The following is a 23578-nucleotide window of genomic DNA, read 5'->3' as shown; positions in this document are numbered from 1 at the left end:
TAATGATCTTGTTTACTCGTTCCTTTTATGGTTGTTGAGCAAACAAGTTGTGAGAGCCCCACCAATGAGAGAGAGTTCCAAAACTCAGGCCCCTCTTCTAAGAATGAATTGTAGAAAAGGCTAGTTTCATAGGTCATTGTAATTCCACAAGGCCTTTGGTACTAATACTACCCACCTTTGGAGGACCTTGCCTGGAATTACAACAATGATCTATGAAACTTGCCTGAGGGCAACAGAAAATAGAGGAGCTCCAAGGCCTCCCTTTCTTTGTGGGAATGTGCATTTATTTATACCCAGAAAGGCCGCCTCAAAAGAATTCAGTAATGACCTTGGTGTGTTACCTGTGGGTAACATTCAGGTTCAGGTTCTGAATTCTTTTTATGCGTGTAGTCTGCACCACTGAACCACAATTCTGCCTTTAAGTATTTAACTGTAATATATTAACTATTATTTGTGTTGCCTTATTTCTTCATCTGGACTATGAACTCCTTTAGGGCTAGAAGTGCCTACTTAAAAGTGTGTATCTTGCCGGGTGCAGTGGCTCACGCCTGTAATCCCAGCACTTTGGGAGGCCAAGGCAGGTGGATCACCTGTGGTCAGGAGTTCGAGACCAGCCTGGCCAACATGGTGAAACCCCATCTTTACTAAAAAATACACAAAAATTAGCTGGTCATGGTGGTGGGCGTCTATAATCCCAGCTGCACCGGAGGCTGACTCAGGAGAATCGCTTGAAACTGGGAGGCAGAGGGTGCAGTGAGCCAAGATTTCGCCATTGCATTCCAGCCTGAGTGACAAGAGTGAAACTCCATCTTAAAAAAATGATGATAATAATTGTGCATCTTGTTCCTCGGGCTGGCAGGGCTAGGATACCTGTCTACAAATCAGAGTAATGCAAACACTGATAAGGTTGCCAATCTTGTAGAGCAAAAATTATTTTCTGGGCTATGCTAGAAGCTTGACCCTCCCCAGTTATCTTATGAGGCAGATATTAATACTACCCACCCTTTACAAAGGAAGAAATAGAATCAGAAAGGTTAATAATTTTGGAAAGAACACACAGCTAGTAAGTGATAGAGCTTGGATTTGAAGCATCACCAGTCACACTTTTCAGCAAGCCTGCACCTTCTGTTTTACTCAGGCTTATCTTCATACAGTCCTTTTTGCCTTCTTCCTCTCCATTTCCCCACTTTCTTCTCTGGCCCCCAAATCTTTATCCACTGCATCCAACTCCAAGCCTGCTCCCAAAGGACACCACTAGAGGAACAACAACCAGCCTTTAGCACCATTCAGAATTCACCCTTCTCAGTCCAGTTGTTGCTTGCCTTGCTTAAATTATAAACTATGAAATTCATACTATCCAAGATTTCCTAGGAATGTACTTTCTGCCTTGAATTCTCATTAGTCTTGTAGATTAACATAAAAGTGCTTTCAGGGGGCCCTCTTTCATTGTGGATTTGTAGTATAAATTGCTGTACAGGTACCACGGGGGAAAAAATCATATAGTCTCAATGTATGATTAGAGTAACAACTTCTCTTGTTCCTTGGGTCTCGTTGCAAAATGGAATTATCTCTTTGTGCTGTTCCATTTTGTCTTTGCATTTTCACCACTGGCTAAAAGATCGGGTTTTTGAATCAAGTGACTTGTGTTGCTATATGATCCTATCCTCATCCTTTAACTGGGAACAATAAACATTTCTCATAGAGATGTTAAAAAGATTAGAGATCATTTGGCACAGTGTGTGACACATGATAAAGGCTCAGTGAGTGAAATCTAGCAAATTTTTAGATTTATTTATTCAGTGAATTTTTTGTTCATCACAGATAACATAATCCTGTGAATTAACTCTTTGTACAGACCTCAAGATGAGCAAAGCTCCATCACTTTCAGAACCATGACCACCTCTGGTGATTTTGATTTCAGAATCTTCTTTCATTCTGGTAAACCCCCTTTGCCCCACCAAATATTATATGAAATACTTTTTTTTTTTTTGAGACAGAGTCTCACTGGCCCTGTTGCCCAGGCTGGAGTGCAGTGGCACCATCTCAGCTCACTGTAACCTCTGGGTTCAAGCAATTCTTCTGCCTCAGCCTCCCGAGTAGCTGAGATTACAGGTGTCTGCCATCATGCCCAGCTAATTTTTTTATATTTTTAGTAGAGATGGGTTTCACCATGTTGGCCAGGCTGGTCTCAAACTCCTGACCTCCGGTGATCTACCTGTCTGGGGTATATTGACTTAGACATTCAGTGCAGTGCATGCTGGCATTGCTCTTATTTCACATCATTCATATGATAAGACTTAAAAAATTTAAATCTGTTCTAATGCAAACTTAATCTCTTTTGGAAAGATAATACATGAGTATCTGTGTAGAGTGGACATGAAACAGATATTTAAGTATTAGAAAGAAATGTTGAAGGTAATGTTGCAGGTAACTGTAGTCATCCCATAGGCCTTGTGGGACTGAGACCCAGCTTGATAGAGCCTGTTGCCCACTAACAATACTAAATCAGGCTTTAGAACTAGGTGGGGATTATAGCTGACATCTCCAGAGTCCCAGATTCTGTTTAAAGCCCAGGTTAGGGGCCAGGCATGGTGGCTTACACCTGTAATCCCAACACTTTGGAATGCCGAGGCAGGTGGATCACTTGAGGCCAAGAGTTCGAGACCAGCCTGGCCAAATGGCAAAACCCTATCTCTACTAAAAATACAAAAATTAGCTGGGCATGGTGGTGCATGGTTGTAATCCCAGCTACTTGGGTGGCTGAGGCACGAGAATTGCTTGAACAATTCTCGTTGGAGGTTGCAGTGGTCTGAGATCATGCCACTACACTCCAGCCTGAGCAACAGAATGAGACTCTCCAAAAAAAAAAAAAAAAAGTCCAAGTTAGGGCCAGGCGCAGTGTCTCACACCTGTAATCCCAACACTTTGGGAGGCTGAGCTGGGAGGATTTCTTAAGCCCAGGAGTTCCATACCAGTTTAGGCAGCATAGCAAGACCCTGTCTCCAAAAATTAGCTGGGCATGATGGTATGCACCTATAGTCCCAGCTACTCGGGAGGCTGAGGCGGGATAATCGCCTGAGCCCAGGAGTTCAAGGCTGCAGTGAGCCATGATCTCCAGCCTGGGCAATAGAGCAAGACCATCTGTCTATAAAAATAAAAAATAAAGACCGGGTGTGGTGTCTTACACCTGTAATCTCAGCATGTTGGGAGGCCGAGACAAGGCAGATCACCTGAGGTCAGGAGTTTGAGACCAGCCTGACCAACACTGAGAAACCCCATCTCTACTAAAAATACAAAATTAGCCGGGCGTGGTGGCACATGCCTGTAATCCCTGCTATTTGGGAGGCTCAGGCAGGAGAATTGCTTGAATCCAGGAGACAGAGGTTGCGGTGAGCCGAGGTTGTGCCACTGCACTCCAGCCTGGGTAACAAGAGTGAAACTGGGGCTGGGCGCGGTGGCTCACTCCTGTAATCTCAGCACTTTGGGAGGCCGAGGCGGGTGGATCACGAGGTCAAGAGATCGAGACCATCCTGGTCAACATGGTGAAACCTCATCTCTACTAAAAATACAAAAACTTAGCTGGGCATGGTGGTGCGTGCCTGTAATCCCAGCTACTCAGGAGGCTGAGGCAGGAGAATTGCCTGACCCAGGAGGTGGAGGTTGCGGTGAGCCGAGGTCGCGCCATTGCACTCCAGCCTGGGTAACAAGAGCGAAACTCCGTCTCAAAAAAAAAAAAAAAAGAGTGAAACTGTCTCAAAAAAAAAAGACACTTGGGCCGGGCGCGGTGGCTCAAGCCTGTAATCCCAGCACTTTGGGAGGCCGAGGCGGGTGGATCACGAGGTCAAGAGATCGAGACCATTCTGGTCACCATGGTGAAACCCCGTCTCTACTAATACAAAAAATTAGCTGGGCACGGTGGCGCGTGCCTGTAATCCCAGCTGCTCAGGAGGCTGAGGCAGGAGAATTGCCTGAACCCAGGAGGCGGAGATTGCGGTGAGCCGAGATCGCGCCATTGCGCTCCAGCCTGGGTATCAAGAGCGAAACTCCGTCTCAAAAAAAAAAAAAAAAAAAAAAAAAAAAAAAAAAAAGACACTTGACTAGACTAGTCTTTTAAAAAAAAGACAAAGAAAAAAAGGCATATTGTCCCACTTCCCCTACCACCTGCCTCAGGCACAGTAGCCACCCACTCTGTAAAACAATTTTGTCAGTTCCTTAAAAAAAAAACTAAATTTGTAGCTACCGTGCAGCCCAACAATTACACACCTGGGTGTTTATCCTGAGAAATGAAGACTTAATGTTCACACAGAAATTTGTACACAAATGTTCATAGCAACTTTATTCATGTCACCAAAAATGAGAAATATCCCCAGTGTCCTTCAGTAGTTACATGGTTAAACTGTGGTACATCATACCATGAAGTACTACTCAGCCATAACAAGAAAAAAGCTACACAGCAACTTCGATGAATCTCCAGAGAATTAGGCTGAATGAACAAAGCCAATCCCAAAAGGCTGCATACTAGATGATTATATTTACACAACATTCTTGAAATGACAAAATTTGAGAAATAGAGAACAGATTAGTGATTGCTAGGGCTTAAGGAGTATAGGAGAGGGAGAGTGGGAGAAAGTGGACATGGCTATAAAAGGCAGTGTTAGTGATCCTGTGCTTATGGGAATGTCCTGTATCTTGACTAGCACTGTCAGTATTCTGGTTGTGATTGGTGTGCTACAGTTTGCAAGATGTTCCTGTTGTGGAGACTGGGTAAAGAGTATGTGGGTCCTGGAATGGTGGTTCATGCCTATATCCCAACTCTTTGGAAGGCCCAGGCAGAGGATCAGTTGGGGCCAGGAGTTCAACACTAGCCTGGGCAACATAGTGAGACCCCCCCCCCCGACACCCCACCATCTCTACAAAAATAATAATAAAAATAAAAAAACTAACTGGGCATGCATGTAGTCCCAGCTACTGAGGAGGCTGAGATGGGAGGATCACTTGAGTGCAGATGGTTGAGGCTGCAGTGAGCTGATCATGCCACTGCACGATCAATGACAGAGCAAAAACCTTGTCTCTTATTTGTGTGTGTGATAGAGTCTTGCTTTATTGCCCAGGCTGGTGTACAGTGGCACAATCTTAGCTCATTGCAACCTCTACCTCCCAGGTTCAAGTGATTCTCCTGCTTCAGCCTCCCAAGTAGCTGGGATTACAGCTGCCCACCACCACATCCAGTTAATTTTTTTTGTATCTTTAGTAGTTTCATAGTTTCACCAACATAGTTTCACCATGTTGGCCAGGCTGATCTTGAATTCCTGACCTCAAGACCTCAAGTGATCCCTCCCACCTTGGCCTCCCAAAGTGCTGTGATTACAAGTGATGAGTGTGTGGAGTCTCAATATTATTTTGTTTTGTTTTGTTTGAGACAGGGTTCACTCTGTCGCCCAGTTTGTAGTGCAGTGGCGTAATCTCAGCTCACTGCAACATCTGCCTCCCAGGTTTAAGCAATTCTCCAACCTCAGCCTCCCAAGTAGCTGGGACTACAGGCATATGCTACCACGCCCAGCTAATTTTTGTATCTTTAGTAGAGACTGGGTTTCACCATGTTGGCCAGATGGGTCTTGAACTCCTGACCTCAAGTAATCCACCTGCCCTGGCTTCCCAAAGTGCTGGGATTTCAGGCGTGAGCCACTGCACCTGGCCTCAGTCTACAAATGCATATGAATCTATAATTATTAAAAAACAAAAAGATTAATTTTTTTAAAGGCAGCTAACTATGGATATATGCAGTAACCTGTATGAATCTCAGAAGCATTATGTTGCATGAAAGAAGCTAGACACAAAACTACGTACTGTATGATGCCATTTATATGAATTCTGTAAAAGGCAGATTTGTGATGATAGAAAGCTGATCAGTTGCTAAGGGTAGGGAAAGGGGTCTGATGGCAAAGGGCACAAGAGACCTTTTTGGATGGAAATGTTCTGTTGTAATTGTGCTGGGATTACATTGCTTTGTCAAAACTCATCATGTTATGCCCTTAAAATTAGTGAATTTTCTTGTAATGAATTATACCTTATTAAATCGAACAGAAAAAAAGACCCAAAAAATGGGACATTAAGCAAGCAAAGTCCACAGGTGCTGATAACTTCAGGAATCTTTCCTCTTCTCACTTCCTCCCAAATACCACAAGGTGGCACTAGTCAAATGTTCATGTCGGTTTACAAAATGGGGTTCCTGGTGGAAAACATCTGTAGAAATGGCCTTCCTTTCGTTGATGAATTTAGCCAACTTGGTGATAAGGTAAAACACAGCTTTCATCTTAACTTTCATTTTCTTCATACATTTTCTTCTTTTCTACTGATAGCTGATGTTTATATTTTCAGCTTCAGTTAGTACGGGACACTTTACCAATGAGTAACGTTACTGGTGGAGGGTCTTGACTACAAGTCCTCTAGGTTTTTGGCATGTTGAACAAAGAATTGGACAAAGCACACAAAGCAATGGAAGACGAAAGCATAGATTTATTGAAATGAAAGTACACTCCACAGAGTGGGAGTGGGCTCGAGCAAGTAGCTCAAGAGCCCCAGCTGTAAAATCTTCTGGGGTTTAAGTACCCTATAGGGGTTTCCTATTGGTTACACCCTATGCAAATGAAGACTTGGCCTGAGACCAATCAGAGGCTGTAGTAAAGGCTCCCTGTCTCCAAATCCTATTCTCCTGCCTCAATAATAAACACCATTGCATTTTTTGTTTTGTAATTAGTTAACTTTCAGAGTTTTTACTTTTCTATATCAGTTTATTTTTAAAATAAGCAGGCCTGGCTTATAGTCTCAATTTTTTTTTTTTTTTTTTTTTTTTTTTTTTTTTTTAAGAGTCTTACTCTGTCGCCCAGGCTAGCTAGAGTCCAGTGGCATGATCACAGCTTGCCGCAGCCTCAACCTCTTGGGCCCAAGCAATCCTCCCACCTCTGCCTCCTGAGATGCACACTACCATACCCAGCTAATTTTTTATTTTTTGTAGAGATGGGGTTTTGTCACGTTTCCCAGGCTGGTTTCAAACTCATAGGCTCAAGCAATTCTGTAACCTCAGCCCTTTAAAGTGCTGAGATTGCAGGTGTGAGCCACCGCCCCCAGACCACACCCCACACTCCTTCCCCTTAATTCCTGTTTGTCAAACCTCCATTTAAATGTCACTAGAGGAAGCCTTCTCTGACTCTTAAACTCATTTAAGTCTCTGCTGTAGGCCGGGCGTAGTGGCTCACACCTGTAATCCAAGCACTTTGGAGGCCAAGGCAGGCGGATCACCTGAAGTCGGGAATTCAAGACCAGCCTGACCAACGTGGTGAAACCCCATCTTTAAAAAAAAAAAAGTCTCTGCTGAATTTATCCAGAGCTCCCTGTACTTTCCCATGAGTATCATTCTTTATATTTCTTGTGGATGTTTAATTTAACTCTTGTTCACTACAAAGTAAGTTCTGTGAAGATGAAGGTTTTTGTGTATTTTATTAAGTGTTGTATCACTAGCCCCTAATAACCATGTCTGACATATTAGCATATGGTAGGTGCTTAATACTTGTTGGATATTGAATGACTGTCTTTCCCAGGAAGATTATGTATCAGTAATGCATGGGTTTATATCCAGTGTTACATCTGTTGTACCAGCTAAATGGAATTATCTTGCATTTTTTATTTTTTTTTCTTTTTTGTGAACTTTTAAAAATTTCAGGCCTGCCGAGGAGCCCAGACAGCTGCAGCTGCTGCTCCCCGTATCAAGAAATTTGCCATCTATCGATGGGACCCAGACAAGGCTGGAGACAAACCTCATATGCAGACTTATGAAGTTGACCTTAATAAGTGAGTATCTCTGTGAAAGCCAGGTGTAAAAGGAGAGCTCTTGATTTGATTCAGGGACATGCTTTTCACATCTTCGGAAGGCTTAAAAATCCAAGATCATCCGGTGGCTCTGGAATCTGTCATCTTGTTTTTAAGACAAGAATGAGGTTGGGCCGGGTGCGGTGTTTCACGCTTGTAATCCCAGCACTTTGGGAGGCCGAGGCGGGTCATCTCTGGATCATCTGAGGTTAGGAGTTCAAGACTAGCCTGACCAACATAGGGAAACCCCGTCTCTACTAAAAATACAAAAATTAGCTGGGTATGGTGATGCATGCCTATAATCCCAGCTACTCAGGAGGCTGAGGCAGGAGAATCTCTTGAACTCGGGAGGCGGAGGTTACAGTGAGCCAAGATTGCTCCATTGCACGCCAGTCTGGGCGACAGAGCAAAAACTCTGTCTCAAAACAAAGAAAGTATGACAGATTTCTAGAAATACTGGTACAGTTAACTTTATGCATAGTATTTGAAGTCATTTAGCATATTACCATTTTTTTAATGCTGAATGAATTGATTATATCTTATATATCTGGACCTGTGTTTTCTGTAATAACAGAACCACAGGAAACTTGCCTAGAATGGACAGGGTAGGGATGTGGTTAAAATGTTTAAAATTGAACTTGTGTGGGCCAAGCATGATGGCTCACACCTGTAATCCCAAACACTTGGGGAGGCCAAGGCGGGTGGATAATAAGGTCAGGAGTTCAGGACTAGGCTGGCCAACATAGTGAAACCCCTGGGCACCTGTCATCCCAGCTACGCAGGAGGCTGAGGCAGGAGAATCAGTTGAACCCAGGAGGTGGAGGTTGCAGTGAGCTGAGATCACGCCATTGCACTCCAGCCTGGGCGATAGGGCAAGACTCTGTCTCAAAAAAAATAAAAAACAAAAAAAATAGAAAAATTGGGCTTGTTAGTTCTCTATTTCTGTCAGAGCAAATTAGCACAAACTTAGTGACTTAAAATAACCTAAATTCATTATCTTATAGTTCTACAGGTCAGAAGACTGGTATAGCCTCATCAGATTAAAATCAAGGTGTCAGCAGGCTACATTCCTTTCTGGAGCCTAAGGGAAAATATTTTTTGCTCATTTGGGCTATTGGTGGAATCTAGTTCCTTGTGGTTATGAGCCTGAGGTCCCTATCGTCCTGCTGGCTGTAAGGTGAGGGCTCTTCCAAGTTTCTAGAGGCTGCCACATCCTTGGCTCTTGACCTCTTCTTCCATCTTCAAAACCAGCAGCAGCAGGTTGAGTCCTTCTTCACATCGCATCTCTCAAACCCACTCTTCTTCCAATATCTTTCACTTTTAAGGAACTCCACAGTTAGCCAAAGAAAGAATCTAGCAAGCTGGGCTCTGTCCTCCTGCTGCTCCACTCCACACCCCCATACAACCAGAACTGTTCTCTGATCTATTTTATTTGTAAGTGAATAAGTGTTTTATTTGTTTCAAACAAAAGCTTCTGTGGCACCAAAAAAAAAGTTTGAAAACCACGAATACTCTAAATGCTTATTTCGACTTTCTGTAACAGCACATAAGTGCTGTTATGAGGTAGCGTTAATTGATATATAACCTTCTTAAATAGATAAAATTTTCAAATACTTAGCAACCAAAAGTCCCTAGCAAAATTCAAAGGAATAGAAATTGCACAGACCACATTTTCTGACCAAAATACAGTAAAACTAAGAACTCACATTAAAAATGTAAATAAGCCGGGCACAGTGGCTCATGCTTGTGATCCCAGCAGTTTGGGAGGCCGAGGCAGATGAATCATTTGAGGTCAGGCATTCAAGACCAGCATGGCCAACATGGTGAAACCTTGTCTCTACTAAAATATAAAAATAAGCTGGGCATTGGATAAGCTGGGCATTGTGGTGAGTGCTTGTAATCCCAGCTACCTGGGAGGCTGAGACTGGGCTTGAACCTGGGAGGTGGAGGTTGCAGTGACCCAAGATCACACCACTGCATTCCAGCCTGGGTGACAGAGTGAGATTCTGTCTCAAAAAATACATACATACATACATACATACATACAAAAAACCCTAACTGCTTAGAAACTAAAAAGTACATTTCTGACTACCTATTTGATGAAAGAACACATTAAAAATATTGCCAGATACTTAGAAAATAAAGACATTGCAAATCAAAACTTACGGAATGTGGCTAAAACTGGAAGAGTTAAATTGATAACTTTTTTTTTGAGACAGGGTCTCATTATCACCCAGGTTATAGTGCAATGGCATGCTCACAGCTCACTGCAGCTGCAAACTCCCAGGCTCAAGCAGCCTCACCCTTCCAAGTAACTGGGACAATAGGCACATGCCACCACACCCAGCTAAGTTTTGTATTTTTTGGAGAGACCGAGTTTCACTATGTTGCCCAGGCTGGTCTCAAAGTCCCGGGTTCAAGTGATCTACCTGCCTCAGCCTCCCAAAGTGCTGGGATTACAGGCATGAGCCACAGCACCCAGCCTGTAACATTTTTTTTTTAAGACAGAGTCTTACTATGTCACCCAGGCTGATGTGCAGAGGCATGATCTCAGCTCACTGTAACCTCCACCTCCCAGATTCAAGCAATTCTCCTGCCTCAGCCTCCAGAATAGATGGGACTACACAGGGTTTCACCATATTGGCCAGGCTGAACTATTTTTTAATGATAAAAAAATTTAAGGAATCTTTGGGTTCACTTCCAGTTTTGGCACAGTAGCTCTCATCAGACTAGCCCTCCTACAAATAACAATTATCAACTCTGGACAAAATATAAGAAACAACTGCCTGAACATTGGAGAAGGACCAAGAGTGGACAGACACTGGAGGGGAGTTAACACTTGGAAGAATGAAATGGTATTGGACAAATTACCATTTTATCCTTACACGTTTTTGCCTGAGGACAGGTCCAAGTTGGTATGGGAAGTGACAGGACTAACACTTCAATGGAAAACCACAATCTGTCTGGGTGCATTGGCTCACGCCTATAATCTCAGCACTTTGGGAAGCACCAAAGCAGGACAACATGGTGAAACCCCCCATCGCTACTAAATACAAAAATTAGCCAGGTATGGTGCCACATGACTGTAATCCTAGCCACTCGGGAGGCTGATGGGGGAGAATCACTTGAACACGGGAGGTGGAGGTTGCAGTGAGCCGAGACCATGCCGCTGCACTCCAGCCTGGGCAACAGAGTGAGACTCTGTCTCCAAAAAAAAATCTTAGCTTGAATAACAAGAAGACTCGTTTTGGGGCTTCCACAACCGCTAGGAAATGAGAAACCTGGAAAGAAGAGAACCACAGAGGAGGAACCCTAAATTCTGTTCATAGACTCTGCCCAGATCTTACATTGAGCCATATTAATTGCTTGTGTAAAATTTCAAAATCTACACTTTTCAGAAAAACATAATACAATCCAGATTCTCTACAGCATATTAATTTTTTTTTTTGGGGGGGTCTGAGTTTCACTCTGTCGCTCAGGCTGGAGTGGTACGATCTTGGCTCACTGCAACCTCCGCCTCCCGGGTTCAAGCGATTCCTTTGCCTCAATCTCCCGAGTAGCTGGGACTACAGGCCCCTGCCACCACGCCGAGCTAGTTTTTGTATTTTTAGTAGAGATGGGGTTTCACCATGTTGGCCAGGCTGGTCTTGAACTCCTGGCCTCAGGTGATCCACCGTTCTCAGCCTCCCAAAGTGCTGGGATTACAGGCACGAGCCACTGCACCCAGCCAGAATGTAAAGAATTTTTAAATTTTCTCATAGATATAGGAAATTATGCTCATAATGAAATAGGAAATTTCATTAGAGAAATAGCAACTGTTGAAAAGCCGAATGGAAAATCTGGTACTGAAAAATACAGTATTTGAAAAGGAAAATTTACTGGATGGTCTTAGCAAATTGGAAATGGCAGTAAGAATCAGCAGACTTAAAAATATTAATAGAAATTATCTGGTTGGTTTTTTTTTTTTTTTTTTTTTTTTTTGACAGTGTATTGCTCTGTCACCTAGGCTGGAGTACAGTAGCATGACCTTAGCTCACTGCAACCTCTGCCTTCCAGGCTTAAGCATTTCTCCCACCTCAGCCTCTCGAGTAGCTGGGATTACAGTTGTGTACCACCATGCCCAGCTAATTTGTTGTATTTTTAGTAGAGACAAAGTTTCACCATGTTGGCCAGGCTGGTCTTGAACTCCTGACCTCAAGTGATCTGCCCACCTTGACCTCCTAGGTATGAGCTGCTGCGCCTGGCCAAAATTATCTGTTCTTAAGAAAAGAAAGAAAGATTTTTGAAAAGGGAAAGAGCTCCTGTGATTGATGGAACAGTATCAAAAGGTCTAGGGCAGGCATGGTAGCTCATGCCTGTAATCCCAGCACTTTGGGAAGCTGAGGCAGAAGGATCACTTGAGGCCAGGAGTCCAAGACCAGCTTGGGCAACCTGTGAGACCTGTCTCTACCCAAAAAACATATTTTTTGAAAAATTAGCCAGGCATGGTGGCACACACCTATAGTCCCAGCTATTTGGGAGCCTGAGGTGGGAAGTTGGCTTGAGCTTAGGAGCTTCAGGCTGCTATGCGCTACAGTTATGCCACTGCACTCCAACCTAGTCAACAGAGCAAGACCATGGATGGATGGATGGCTGGATGGATCTCACACACTTGTAATTGGACTTCCAGAAAAGATAGAGAGAAAAGGCAAAATATATATCTATTTGAAGAACTCATGGCCAAGAATTTCCTGAGCCCATGAAGGACATCATTTACAATTCCAAGAAGCTTAGTGAACCCCAAATAGCTAAATAAAAATAAAACTGCCCTGCTCCATGATGTCAAATTGTCGTCAACCAAAAATAGGAAAAAATCTCGAAAGCAGCTGGAGAAAAACAACATATTACATACAAGGAAATCATATGAATGATTGCTGACTTCTCATTGGAAACTGGAGGCCAAGAGACAGTGAAATAGCATCTTTAAAGTACTAAAAGAAAAACTGTCAGCCTAGAGTTCCACGTTCAGAAAAAAAGATTCTTCAAGATGATTATGAAATGAAAAAATTTTCAGATAAACGGAAGGTAAAAAGAATTCATAGCCAGAAGACCAGTACTACGAAATGCTATCGGAAGTTAGTCAGGCTGAGGAAAAATAATATCGGGGGAAACTTGGCTCGTAGAGAATGAATGAAGAGCAAGCACTGGATATGGTAGCTATATGGATAAACATAAAAGGATTTTTTCCTCTTAATTTTGTTAAAATTGATATGACTGTTTAAAGCAAAGTTATGATATTCTGTAATATGAAACGCATATAGATGTAATGCATATGATAACTAGCATAGGGGCTGGTAATAGCAGGGTGAATAGACCTGTAATAATGTAGCAGGATTCTTGCATTACTTAAAGTGGCACAATAGTAACTCTAAATAGGCTATGAAAAGTTAAAGATGTAAATTATAATTCTGAAGTAACTTTTTTTTTTCTTCTGAAATAGGGTCTCACTCTGTCATCCAGTCTGGAATGCAATAGCACGATCGCGGCTCACTATGCCCTCCCAGGCTCAAGCAGTCCTCCCTCCCTGAGACCTCCCAGGCTCAAGCAATCCTCCCACTTCAGCCTCCTGTGTACCTGGGACTACAAGCATGTACCATCCATCATGCCTCGCTGAAATTTTTTTTTTTTTCCCTAAGAGACAGGGTCTCACTATGTTGCCAGGCTGGTCTCCTGGGCTCAAGCAGTCCTCCTCCATCAACCTCCCAAAGTGCTAGGATTACAGGTGTGAGCCACCGTGCCCAGCCAAGAGTAATCATTTTTTTTAAATGCAAAGAGATGTGGCTAAAAAGCCAATATGTAAATTAAAATTGATTTCTAAAAATACTTAGTCTAAAAATATTACTTAGAATAAGAAAGGAAGAAGAAACCAGCAGCAAAATGATGGAACAAATAGTAAGATGATAGACCTAAATCCAGACATGTCAATAACTATATTAAATGTAAAAACCATTAAATACTCCCAGTTAAAAAGTCAACAGTGTCAGAATAGATTTTTTAAAGAAGCAAAACCCAACTATATGCTGTTTGTATAAAGTGCAAGAAAAATAAATAATACATTTGAAAATCAGTGTAATTCACCATATTAACAGAATAAAGGAGAAAAACCATTTGATTGCTTTAATATTATATGCAGAAAAGCATTTGGCAAGATTTAACACTCATGATTTTTAAAAATGATAATGGGTTAAAATGGTAATTGTCACAGTGTGTATATTTTAACAGAATAAATAAATAAAACTATAAGGAATTTAAATTAAAAGGAATAGTCCTAATTTTACTTAAATAATAATAACTCTGTAAATAGGAAAAGAAGGGAACTTCCTCAGCCAGGTGATGACTGTGAAAACTACAGCTAATAGCATACTTTATTATGAGTGTTGAACACTCCCCATAAAATCAGGAACAAGGAAGATTGTCTGCTGTGTATTTGAGTTCAGCATTGTACTGAAGGTTCTAGCCAGTGCATCAAAGGCAAGTAAAAGAAGTAGAAGGCATATGTAAGCTTGGAAAGGAAGAAATTAAACTAACTCTAGTCACAGGCAACATGATTATACAGAAAATTTCAGGGAGTCTGCAAAACTAAAAGAATAAATTTAGCAAGGCTGCAGGATGCAAGGTCAGTATACAAAATACTATTTTTGTGTATTTCAGTGGCTACAAATAATTCTATTTTTTATACTAGCATCAGTCATTCAAAATTTCACTGGAGGCTTAGAGAAATTGGGCAAGAAAAAGAAATTGGAAAAGAAGAAGTAAAACTGTCTCTCATAGATAACATAATCTTGTAACACAAAATCTTGGGCAGGCACAGTGGCTCGTGTTGTAATCCCAGCATTTTGAAAAGCTGAAGCAGAATTGCTTGAGCCCAGGAATTGGAGACCAGCTGGGCAACAAAATGAAACCCCCATCTCTACAAAAAAGCAAACAAAAAATTAGCCAGACCACATGCGATGGCTCATGCCTGTAATCCCAGCACTTTGGGAGGCCCAGGTGGGCAGATGACTTGAGTCCAGGAGTTCAAGACCAGGCTGGAAAACATGGCAAAACCCTGTCTCTACTAAAAATTCAAAAATTATCTGGGCTTAGTAGCACACGCCTGTAATCCCAGCTTCTTTGAAGTCTGAGGCACAATAATGTCTTGAACCTGGATGGCAGAGGTTGCAGTGAGCCAGTATCACGCCACTGCACTCCAGCCAGGGCGAAACAGCAAGACTGTCTCAAAAGAAAAAGCTAGCCAGTTATGGTGGCACTTGGGACCAAGCTACTTGGGAGGCTGGGGTGGGAGGATCACTTGAACCCCGGGCAGTCAAGGCTGCAATGAGCCATGATCTCATGCCCTACACTCCGGCCTAGGCAACAAAGGGAGACCCTGTCTCAAAAAAAAAAAAGAAAGAAAGAAAGAAAACCTAAGACCTTGCCCGCCAGGAACTATTAGAACTAATAAACAAGTTTAGCAGGGTTGCAGGGCACAAAATTGGTCTACAGAAATCAAGTGTAGTTTAGTTTTTTATTATGTATAATTTGTCCATGATTGTTGTTTCAACCTATGTCTATCTTCACTTTATATTGCACCATGTTTTAATTATAGTTCTATTTCCCTCTAATCTGACTCTGAAACCCTACTTTTGAACCCTATTTTGTAGCTATGTATACACAAAAAAAGTAGCTATATTCTTTGATTTTCACAATAGCACAATTTTTTTTCTGAAAATACTGGCACATAGCAGATATTAGAAGTTAAGTGTATTTTTCTAGGATAGGCATGGTGGCTCACACCTGTAATACCAGCACTTTGTAAGGCCAAGGCAGGAGGATTGCTTGAGGCCAGGAGTTTGAGACCAGCCTGGGCAACAATAGCAAGACTTAGTCCCCACAGAAAAAATTTACACATATATATATTTATATATGTAACACCCTGCTTACCTAGGAAAACACCTCTATCAGTACTGTTGAAAACAAACAAAAATTGTATTTCAATACACTAACAATGAACAATCCTAAAATGAAATTTAAAAACTATTTTGCAGCCAGGCATGGTGGCTTACGCCTGTAAATCCAGCACTTAGAGAGGCCAAGGCGGGCAGATCACAGTGTCAGGAAGTCAAGACCATCCTAGCTAACATGGTGAAACCCTGTCTCTACCAAAAATACAAAAAATGAGCTGGGCGTGGGGGCAGCAGAATTGCTTGAACCCAGGAGGCCAGAGGTTGCTGTAAGCCAAGATTGCACCACTGTACTCCAGCCTGGGCAACAGAACGAAACTCCGTCTCAAAAAAAAAAAAAGCTATTTTGCATATAACAGTATCAAAAAGGAAATTCTTAGGAACAAATTATGGACAACAAGACAAAATCCTGTCTCTACAAAAAAAAAAAAATAGCTGGGTGCGGTGGCCTGTGCCTGTCTTCCCAGCTACTTAGAGGCTGAGGTGGGAGAATCTTTTGAGCCTGGGCAGTCAAGGCTGCAGTTAGCTGTGATTGCAACACTGCACTCCAGCCTGGGCAACAGAGTGAGACCCTGTGTCAAAAAACAAATAAATAAATAAAGACTTATACACTGAGCCAGGCCCAGTGGCTCAGACCTGTAATCCCAGCACTTTGGGAGGCCGAGGCAAGCGGATCACCTGAGGTCAGGATTTCAAGACCAACCTGGCCAACATCATGAACCTGGTCAACATCATGAAACCCCATCTCTACTAAAAATACAAAAATCAGCTGGGAATGGTGGTGTGTGCCTGTAATTCCAGCTACCCCGGAGGCAGAGACAGAATTGCTTGAACCTGGGAGTCGGAGGTTGCAATAAGCCAAGATCATGCCACTGCACTCCAGCCTCAATGACAGAGTGAGACTCCGTCTCAAAAAAAATAAAAAAAAAGACTTACACACTGAAAACTATAAAACATTGTTGAAAGACAAGAAGACCTAAATAAAGGGAAAGACGTGCCATGTTTTTGGGTTGGAAGACAATGTTAAGGAGGCAGTGGTCCCCAAATTGATTTCCACATTCATTGCAATCCCTATCAAAATCCCACCTGCCTTTTTAACAGAAGTTGACATTGATTCTAAAATTCTTACAGAAATGCAAAGGACCCAGAATATCAAACAATTTTGGTATCCATGTAAAATCTGAGAAAGTTTATGTTGTACTCTTTAATGAGCCCAGCTTAAAGGGGGGCTTTGATATTTTAATTTTTTTTCTCTGCCCAAGTATGATCTGCAGGATGACTTTTTAACTATAATTTGAAGTTTTTATAAGATGCAGATACTAGCCTTTGTAATGTAAAAAAACAAAGACTTCATCGTCATTTAAAATATGCTAGGACAGGAACAGACAGGTCATTAGAATAAAAAAGTAGCAACAAAACAGACCTCATTTTATCTAAGGTTCCAGTATTAAATACGAGAGAGAGGTATTACAGGAAGCAAAAGAGGATTTAGTCGGTAATTTGAGACAACTGATGAAGTTTTTGCAGTTTTAGGGGAGTAACTTTAAAAAATTTTTTAATAGAAAAAAATGTATTGGGCCGGGTGTGGTGGCTCACGCCTGTAATCCCAGCACTTTGGGAGGCCGAGGCGGGTGGATCACGAGGTCAAGAGATCGAGACCATCCTGGTCAACATGGTGAAACCCCGTCTCTACTAAAAATACAAAAAATTAGCTGGGCATGGTGGCGCGCGCCTGTAATCCCAGCTACTCAGGAGGCTGAGGCAGGAGAATTGCCTGAAACCAGGAGGCGGAGGTTGCAGTGAGCCGAGATCGCGCCATTGCACTCCACCCTGGGTAACAAGAGCGAGACTCCGTCTCAAAAAAAAAAAAACGTATTTACAAAAGAAAAAGAAAAAAATGTATTTATCAAACTCAGGAAGCACAGTGGTCTGTTTAGGCTTTAAAGTGATAGATAATGTTATGAAAGAAAAAATGGCCAACTTTATTAACATAAAGATTTAACTCATGTATGTCTAAAATTACATTACCAAAATAAGGAGTCAAATAGCAAATTACTATTGGTGGTGAGGGAGGAAGCAGAAATAGCAACAGATATAATATATGAAAGGTTCAGATCATGAAAAAGAATTCCCAAGATCCCAGTAAACAGGCAAAGAACGTGGACAGACTGAGTCTCTAGAATGAGTCCTCTGGAACAGCTTTGTTCAGGCAGGTGGTGTTCATCTATTTTATTCTCTGCTATAGCCCCAGCATCTGGAACAGAACCTGGCAGAGTAGATGTTCAATAAATAATTGGCCAGGCACGGTGACTCATGCCTGTAATCCAAGCACTTTGGAGGCCAAGGCGGGCAGATCACCTGAGGTTGGGAGTTCAAGACCAGCCAGACCAACATGGTGAAACCCCGTCTTAAAATAAAATAAAATAAAATAAATAATTGGTGGGGGGCCAGGTGAGGTGGCTCATGCCTGTAATCTCAGCACTTTGGGAGGTTGAGGCGGGCAGATCATGAGGTCAGGAGTTTGAGACCAGCCTGGCCAATAAGGAGAAACCCTGTCTCTACTAAAAATACAAAAAATTAGCTGGGCACAGTGGCACACACCTGTAATCCCAGCTACTCGGGTGACTGAGGCAGGAGAATCACTTGAACCCAGGAGGTAGAGTTTGTGGTGAGCCAGTATTGCACCATTGCACTCCAGCATGGACAACAAGAGCAAAACGCCATCTCAAAAAAAAAGAGAAAAAAATACTGAGAGGAATGGGGGCAGCTGTGGCAACCAGAAAATAGATTTGTGGAGCACTTACTGTGTTCCAGGTACTATGAAAATTGCATCTTTTTATGTAACTTTCACAATAATCCTGTGCCATAAATACTAACTGACCTCTACAGATAAACTGAGGTTCAGAGAGAGTAACTTCTATAGAATCACAGTCTCTACATGATGATTATTATAGTTAAATTATGACTTACGTGTCAGATGCTGCTCTAAAGATTTCGTGTGTATTAACTCCAGCAGTCCTGTGAGATGCGGGTGCTGCTTTCTGCACTCAATGGATGAAATGCTCAGGCGGAAATTAAATCATTTGCCTATAAGCTGGTAAGTGACTCAGCCAAGGTTCAGACCAGGCTCTTGGCTGCCAGGCCCACACTGCAGGTCCCAAGCCCAGGGATGCTGCGCTTAGTACCATGCCACTACTCCTATATGTCCTAGGAGGCTCACAGTGATTTGATTAGGGGACTGTGAGTGATTGGCTGTCTTTTATTCTCTGTACTACGCCTTCTGTTATGGGTTTGTATTATTAATTACTGACTATTTAAAACTATTGTCTAAATCCTAAAACTTAAACTAAAATTTGAAATAAATTATTTGGAAAAACTTTGCAGGGAGCTTCAGAAGTAAAAAACAAACACTTGGCCATTGTATGGAAGTTGTTTCATACTTGTTTACTACGAGATACTAACCTACATACTTGTCTACTGCTACTTTAGCTTCTGTTTCCTAGAAATGTGTTTGCACCAGGATCATCAAAATAGAACTGTGCAGTACTTAAAATGTCTAAGAATCTACAAAGACAAAACTATGGAAAAAATTCTGAAGGTGACCTGATAAGGCCAAATGGATAAGCTAATATATCCAGGTGTCTCCAATTATATTATGATAAAATGTAGGGAGATTGAACTTTACATAAATACCACTGGATATTTTTCTTTGTTAGATGTGGCCCCATGGTATTGGATGCTTTAATCAAGATTAAGAATGAAATTGACTCTACTTTGACCTTCCGAAGATCATGCAGAGAAGGTGAGCATTTCATTCCTGTTGGGCTCCAGATATTGTGTTGTGGTCCTCCAGAGAGGCTTGGGCTGGCCAAAACTGATGGAAACATCTGGAAAACAGCTGCAGCTCTCTGCTGGGTGAACCTGCTGTGCAACCTAGTTCCTTTTCTTGGGTAAATGCATCCAAAATTCTAACCATGGTGCAAGTTCTGGTTTCTAAGTTTACTTCCCTTCGGGAGCATTCTATCCTGTGGTTACTGCATCCAGCGGTCCCTGTGAGCTGCTACACGCTGCAAGGCTTAGCTGGGACCTGCTGGCTGGCACCTTTCGTGCTGCTGAGCTCTTTTATTAAGGGAGCAGTGGAGAGTTTCTATCTGGCACTTAGGCTTGTCCAGCAAGGTAGATGTGCGAGTCTCCTTCAGCTCCTAGCATGATGTGTACTCAGTAGCTGTGTTCTGGATTGGTTGTGACAGTGTCTCCCTCATTGTCTGGTTACTTGTGCTGCTGGCACCACGTGAGCCCATTTGAGGCGGTGGACAGACCAACATTTTCTACCACAATAGCAATGTATTTATTTTCTGCATTAGAAAAATACAATTACTAATGATGGTGTCATAGGGATATAAATTTTTTTTAATGTGAATTTACGCAAAACAAGTTAAAGAAAACTCCTCAAGAGATATTTTAAAGAAAAGTTAATTCAGGTAGTTCTCAGATGTGGCAGAAATTGCACGGGGTGCCACGAAGACCGACTGGCCCTGATGTCTGTGGAGCCAGACTGTGTGCCCAGTTCTGTTCTGTGCACTGTACATGAGGTAGATGGGTGTGCTTGTTATTTACCTTCAATTTAAAGGTGAGGCCCAAAGAGGGTAAGGGACTTCCACAAGGACACGTGGAGAGTGACTTGAGAGCCAGGAGTCAGCCAACGCTGTCAGACTCCGGACTCCAGACCTGCTCTCTCAGGCACTGACTTGGCTTGGAACACCTGGGATAAAACAAAAGTAGAGAGTAGCTTGGTTCTGTGAGGACACTGAGCTTTTTTCTAAGAGAACCTTAAAAAAACGGAAAACCCAGTATAGATACCGGCCCACCGCTTTTTATCTGTTCTGCTGTATATGTCAAGCATTTCAAGTCTTTTTAAGACAGCTGTTTTGATTCAGCTAATCTTATTTAGTGTTGCAAATGCTGATGAATATTATGATAGTTCAGCTGAGTCCTGCTGTTCAGGGAACATTCTGCAGCAATTACATCTGCCCATGTAAGTCCTGGCAACACAGGAAAGGTAGATGCTTTTCAGTAACCTTTCCCTGTAGGACTCTTTCAGAGCCAAAAGAACATAAGGTGCTACCCATCTGGACTAAAAGAAAAATGAGGCAGAATTGTATTAATTGCTACTCCTTTTTATTACCATCTGTTTTTCTTATTTTTTAATTCCCATTTTGTAAGAGAATTCCCAGGGGAGCCTTTTTGAGAGAAATTTCATTGGATTTTTTTTATTTTTATTTTATTTTATTTTATTTTTTAAGAGACAGGGTTTCACTGTGTTGCCCAGGCTGGTCTCAAACTCCTGAGCTCAGGCAATCCGCCCGACTCGGCCTCCCAAAGTGCAGGGATTACAGGCGTGAGCCATCACACCCGGCCTTTTTTTAAAATTTTTAGGCCGTTTCTTGTAAAAGCAAACTGCTCTAATTGGATGCCAGGTTTGCATAAATGTATTGATAATATCCAGTCTCTTGGGGAACTCTAGGAGCATTTGCTTAAGACACATCTTTGTGTTCTCTTACACTCTTATTAAGATTTACAGGAGAGGGAGAGAGTCTTACTGTCTTTTTTAGTCTTATGAAAGTGATAATGACTGGACGCAGTGGCTCACGCCTGTGATCCCAGTACTTCAGAAGGTCTAGGCGGTAGGCTAGCTTGAGGTTAGGAGTTCGAGACCAGTCTGAGAAACATAGTGAGACTCCCTTTCCATTTGAAAAAAAAAGTGAGGCCTAGTGCAGTGGCTCATGCCTGTAATCCCAGCACTTTGAGAAGCTGAGGTGGGCAGACCACAAGGTCAGGAGTTCCAGACCAGCCTGACCAACATGATAAAACCCCATCTCTACCAAAAATACAAAAATTAGCCGGGCGTGGTGGCGCACATCTGTAATCTCGGCTACTCAGGAGGCTGAGGCAGGAGAATTGCTTGAATCCAGGAGGCAGAAGTTGTAGTGAGCCGAGATCACGCCACTGCACTCCAGCCTGGGCAACAAAGAGAGACTCCATCTCAAAAAAAAAAGAAGAAAAAAAGGTGATAACCAGTGCAACTATCTCAAGCAATCAGGTTTATCTGACCCAATGATCTTCAAAAAACAGCTTCAGAGAACTGGCACTAGAGGTTTAGATTACATAATCATTTTTAAACTCCAAAATGCCCAGGAAATTTCCATATACAGGAAGTAGGTCCAGGCTAAGAAAATTCTCATGTCAGTGTCCTGGGTCAGCACCTTTTTTGTTTAGTTTGCTTTGCTTTGCTCCAGTTTCACATTAGTTTATCCTCCTTCTCTTTGGAAAGTCCATGCTGAGTCAGCTTTTGTGGGTTTCATAGCCCCCAAGTACCATGCTGCTTGTTTTTTGAAGACAATAGAAGAAGTCCTACCTCTGTCAAGTGTGGTGGCTCAGACCTGTAATCCTAAAACAGTTAGAGGCAAAGGCAGAAGAATTACTTGAGGCCATGAGTTAGAGATCAGCCTGAGCAATATAGTGAGACCCCTGCTCTAACAAAAAAAAAAATTTTTTTTTTTTTTTTTGAGATGGAGTCTTGGTCTCACCCAGCCTGGAGTGCAGGGGCGCAATCTCAGCTCACTGCAACCTTCGCCTCCCTGATTCAAGTGATTCTCCCACCTCAGCCTCCCGAGTAGCTGGGATTACAGGCACCCGCCACAATTTATATTTTTAGTAGAGACGGAGTTTTACCATGTTGGCCAGGCTGGTCTCGAACTCCTGACCTCAAGTGATCCACCCACCTCAGCCTCCCAAAGTGTTGGGATTCCAGGTGTGAGCCACCACGCCCAACCTAAAAAAACTATTTCTAAATTTGCCGGGCATGGTAGCACATGCCTATAGTTCCAGCTACTCGGGAGGCTGTGGTGGGAGGTTCGCTTGAACCCAGAAGTATGAGGCCAAAGTAAGCTACAGTGAGCTGTGACTGCGCCACTGCACTTCGGTCTGGGCGACAGAGGAAGACTCAGCCAAGAAAAAAATGGAGAAGAGCTGTCTCTTGAAATCTGTATCCAGGTCACCTCAACCTTAAGATAACCAAGACAATGTTGATTTACTTTACTTTTGGATATTTTATCTGTTAGATTTGTGTTCAAATACCAATAGCTTTAAAAAACAGGCTTGACAGGTGTCCAGTGGCACACCTGTAATCCCAGTGCTTTGGGAGGCCGAGGCAGGTAGATTGTTTGAGCCTAGCAGTTCACGTCCAGCCTGGGCAACATAACGAAACCCCATCTCTACAAACCCCATCTCTACAAAAAAATACCAGAAAATTAGCTGGGTGTAGTGGCCTGCTGTTGTAGTCCCAGCTGCTTGGGAGGCTGAGGTGGGAGGATCACTGGGCAACAGAGTGAGACCTTTTCTTTTAAAAAAAAGAAAGCACAGGCTGATTTTTCTCTCAAAACACATGATGCATAGAGCTAGAACTGCTGTGGAAACTCCATGATGCCAGCAGCCCGCAGGCCCCTGGCCTCCTCCAGGGCCATCCTTGGCATGTGGCTTCTAACCTCAAGGTTGTCACATGGTCAAAATGGTTTTTGGAACTTAAGCCATTAGAACCACATTCAGGGCAGGAAGAAAGAGGGAAGGGAGAAAAGTCCACAGGCACCTCTGAGAGAAGCATGTTCCATGTCAGTGCTGCCCCTGATGGCAAAGCAAGGAGGACCCAGAAGAAAAGATTAGAGACAGGACTG

At 42.6% G+C, this 23578-nt stretch overlaps 1 protein-coding gene across 1 annotated transcript in view; it reads left to right on the top strand.

Moving 5' to 3' along the window:
* The window catches only part of SDHB (succinate dehydrogenase complex iron sulfur subunit B), a 36224-nt gene that overhangs the window by 1091 nt on the left and 11555 nt on the right, over positions 1 to 23578 (top strand). The window contains exons 2-3 of the mRNA XM_012439941.2: positions 7721 to 7848; positions 19565 to 19650. Of these exons, the coding sequence (XP_012295364.2) occupies positions 7721 to 7848; positions 19565 to 19650 (214 nt within the window). The remainder of the gene's footprint in view (positions 1 to 7720; positions 7849 to 19564; positions 19651 to 23578) is intronic.

This window comes from Aotus nancymaae, unplaced genomic scaffold (genome assembly GCF_030222135.1).
Source record: "Aotus nancymaae isolate 86718 unplaced genomic scaffold, 86718_ANA_hifiasm-v0.15.2.pri h1tg000053l, whole genome shotgun sequence".
NCBI lineage: Eukaryota > Metazoa > Chordata > Mammalia > Primates > Aotidae > Aotus > Aotus nancymaae.
This window is presented reverse-complemented; position numbering and strand designations above follow the sequence as displayed.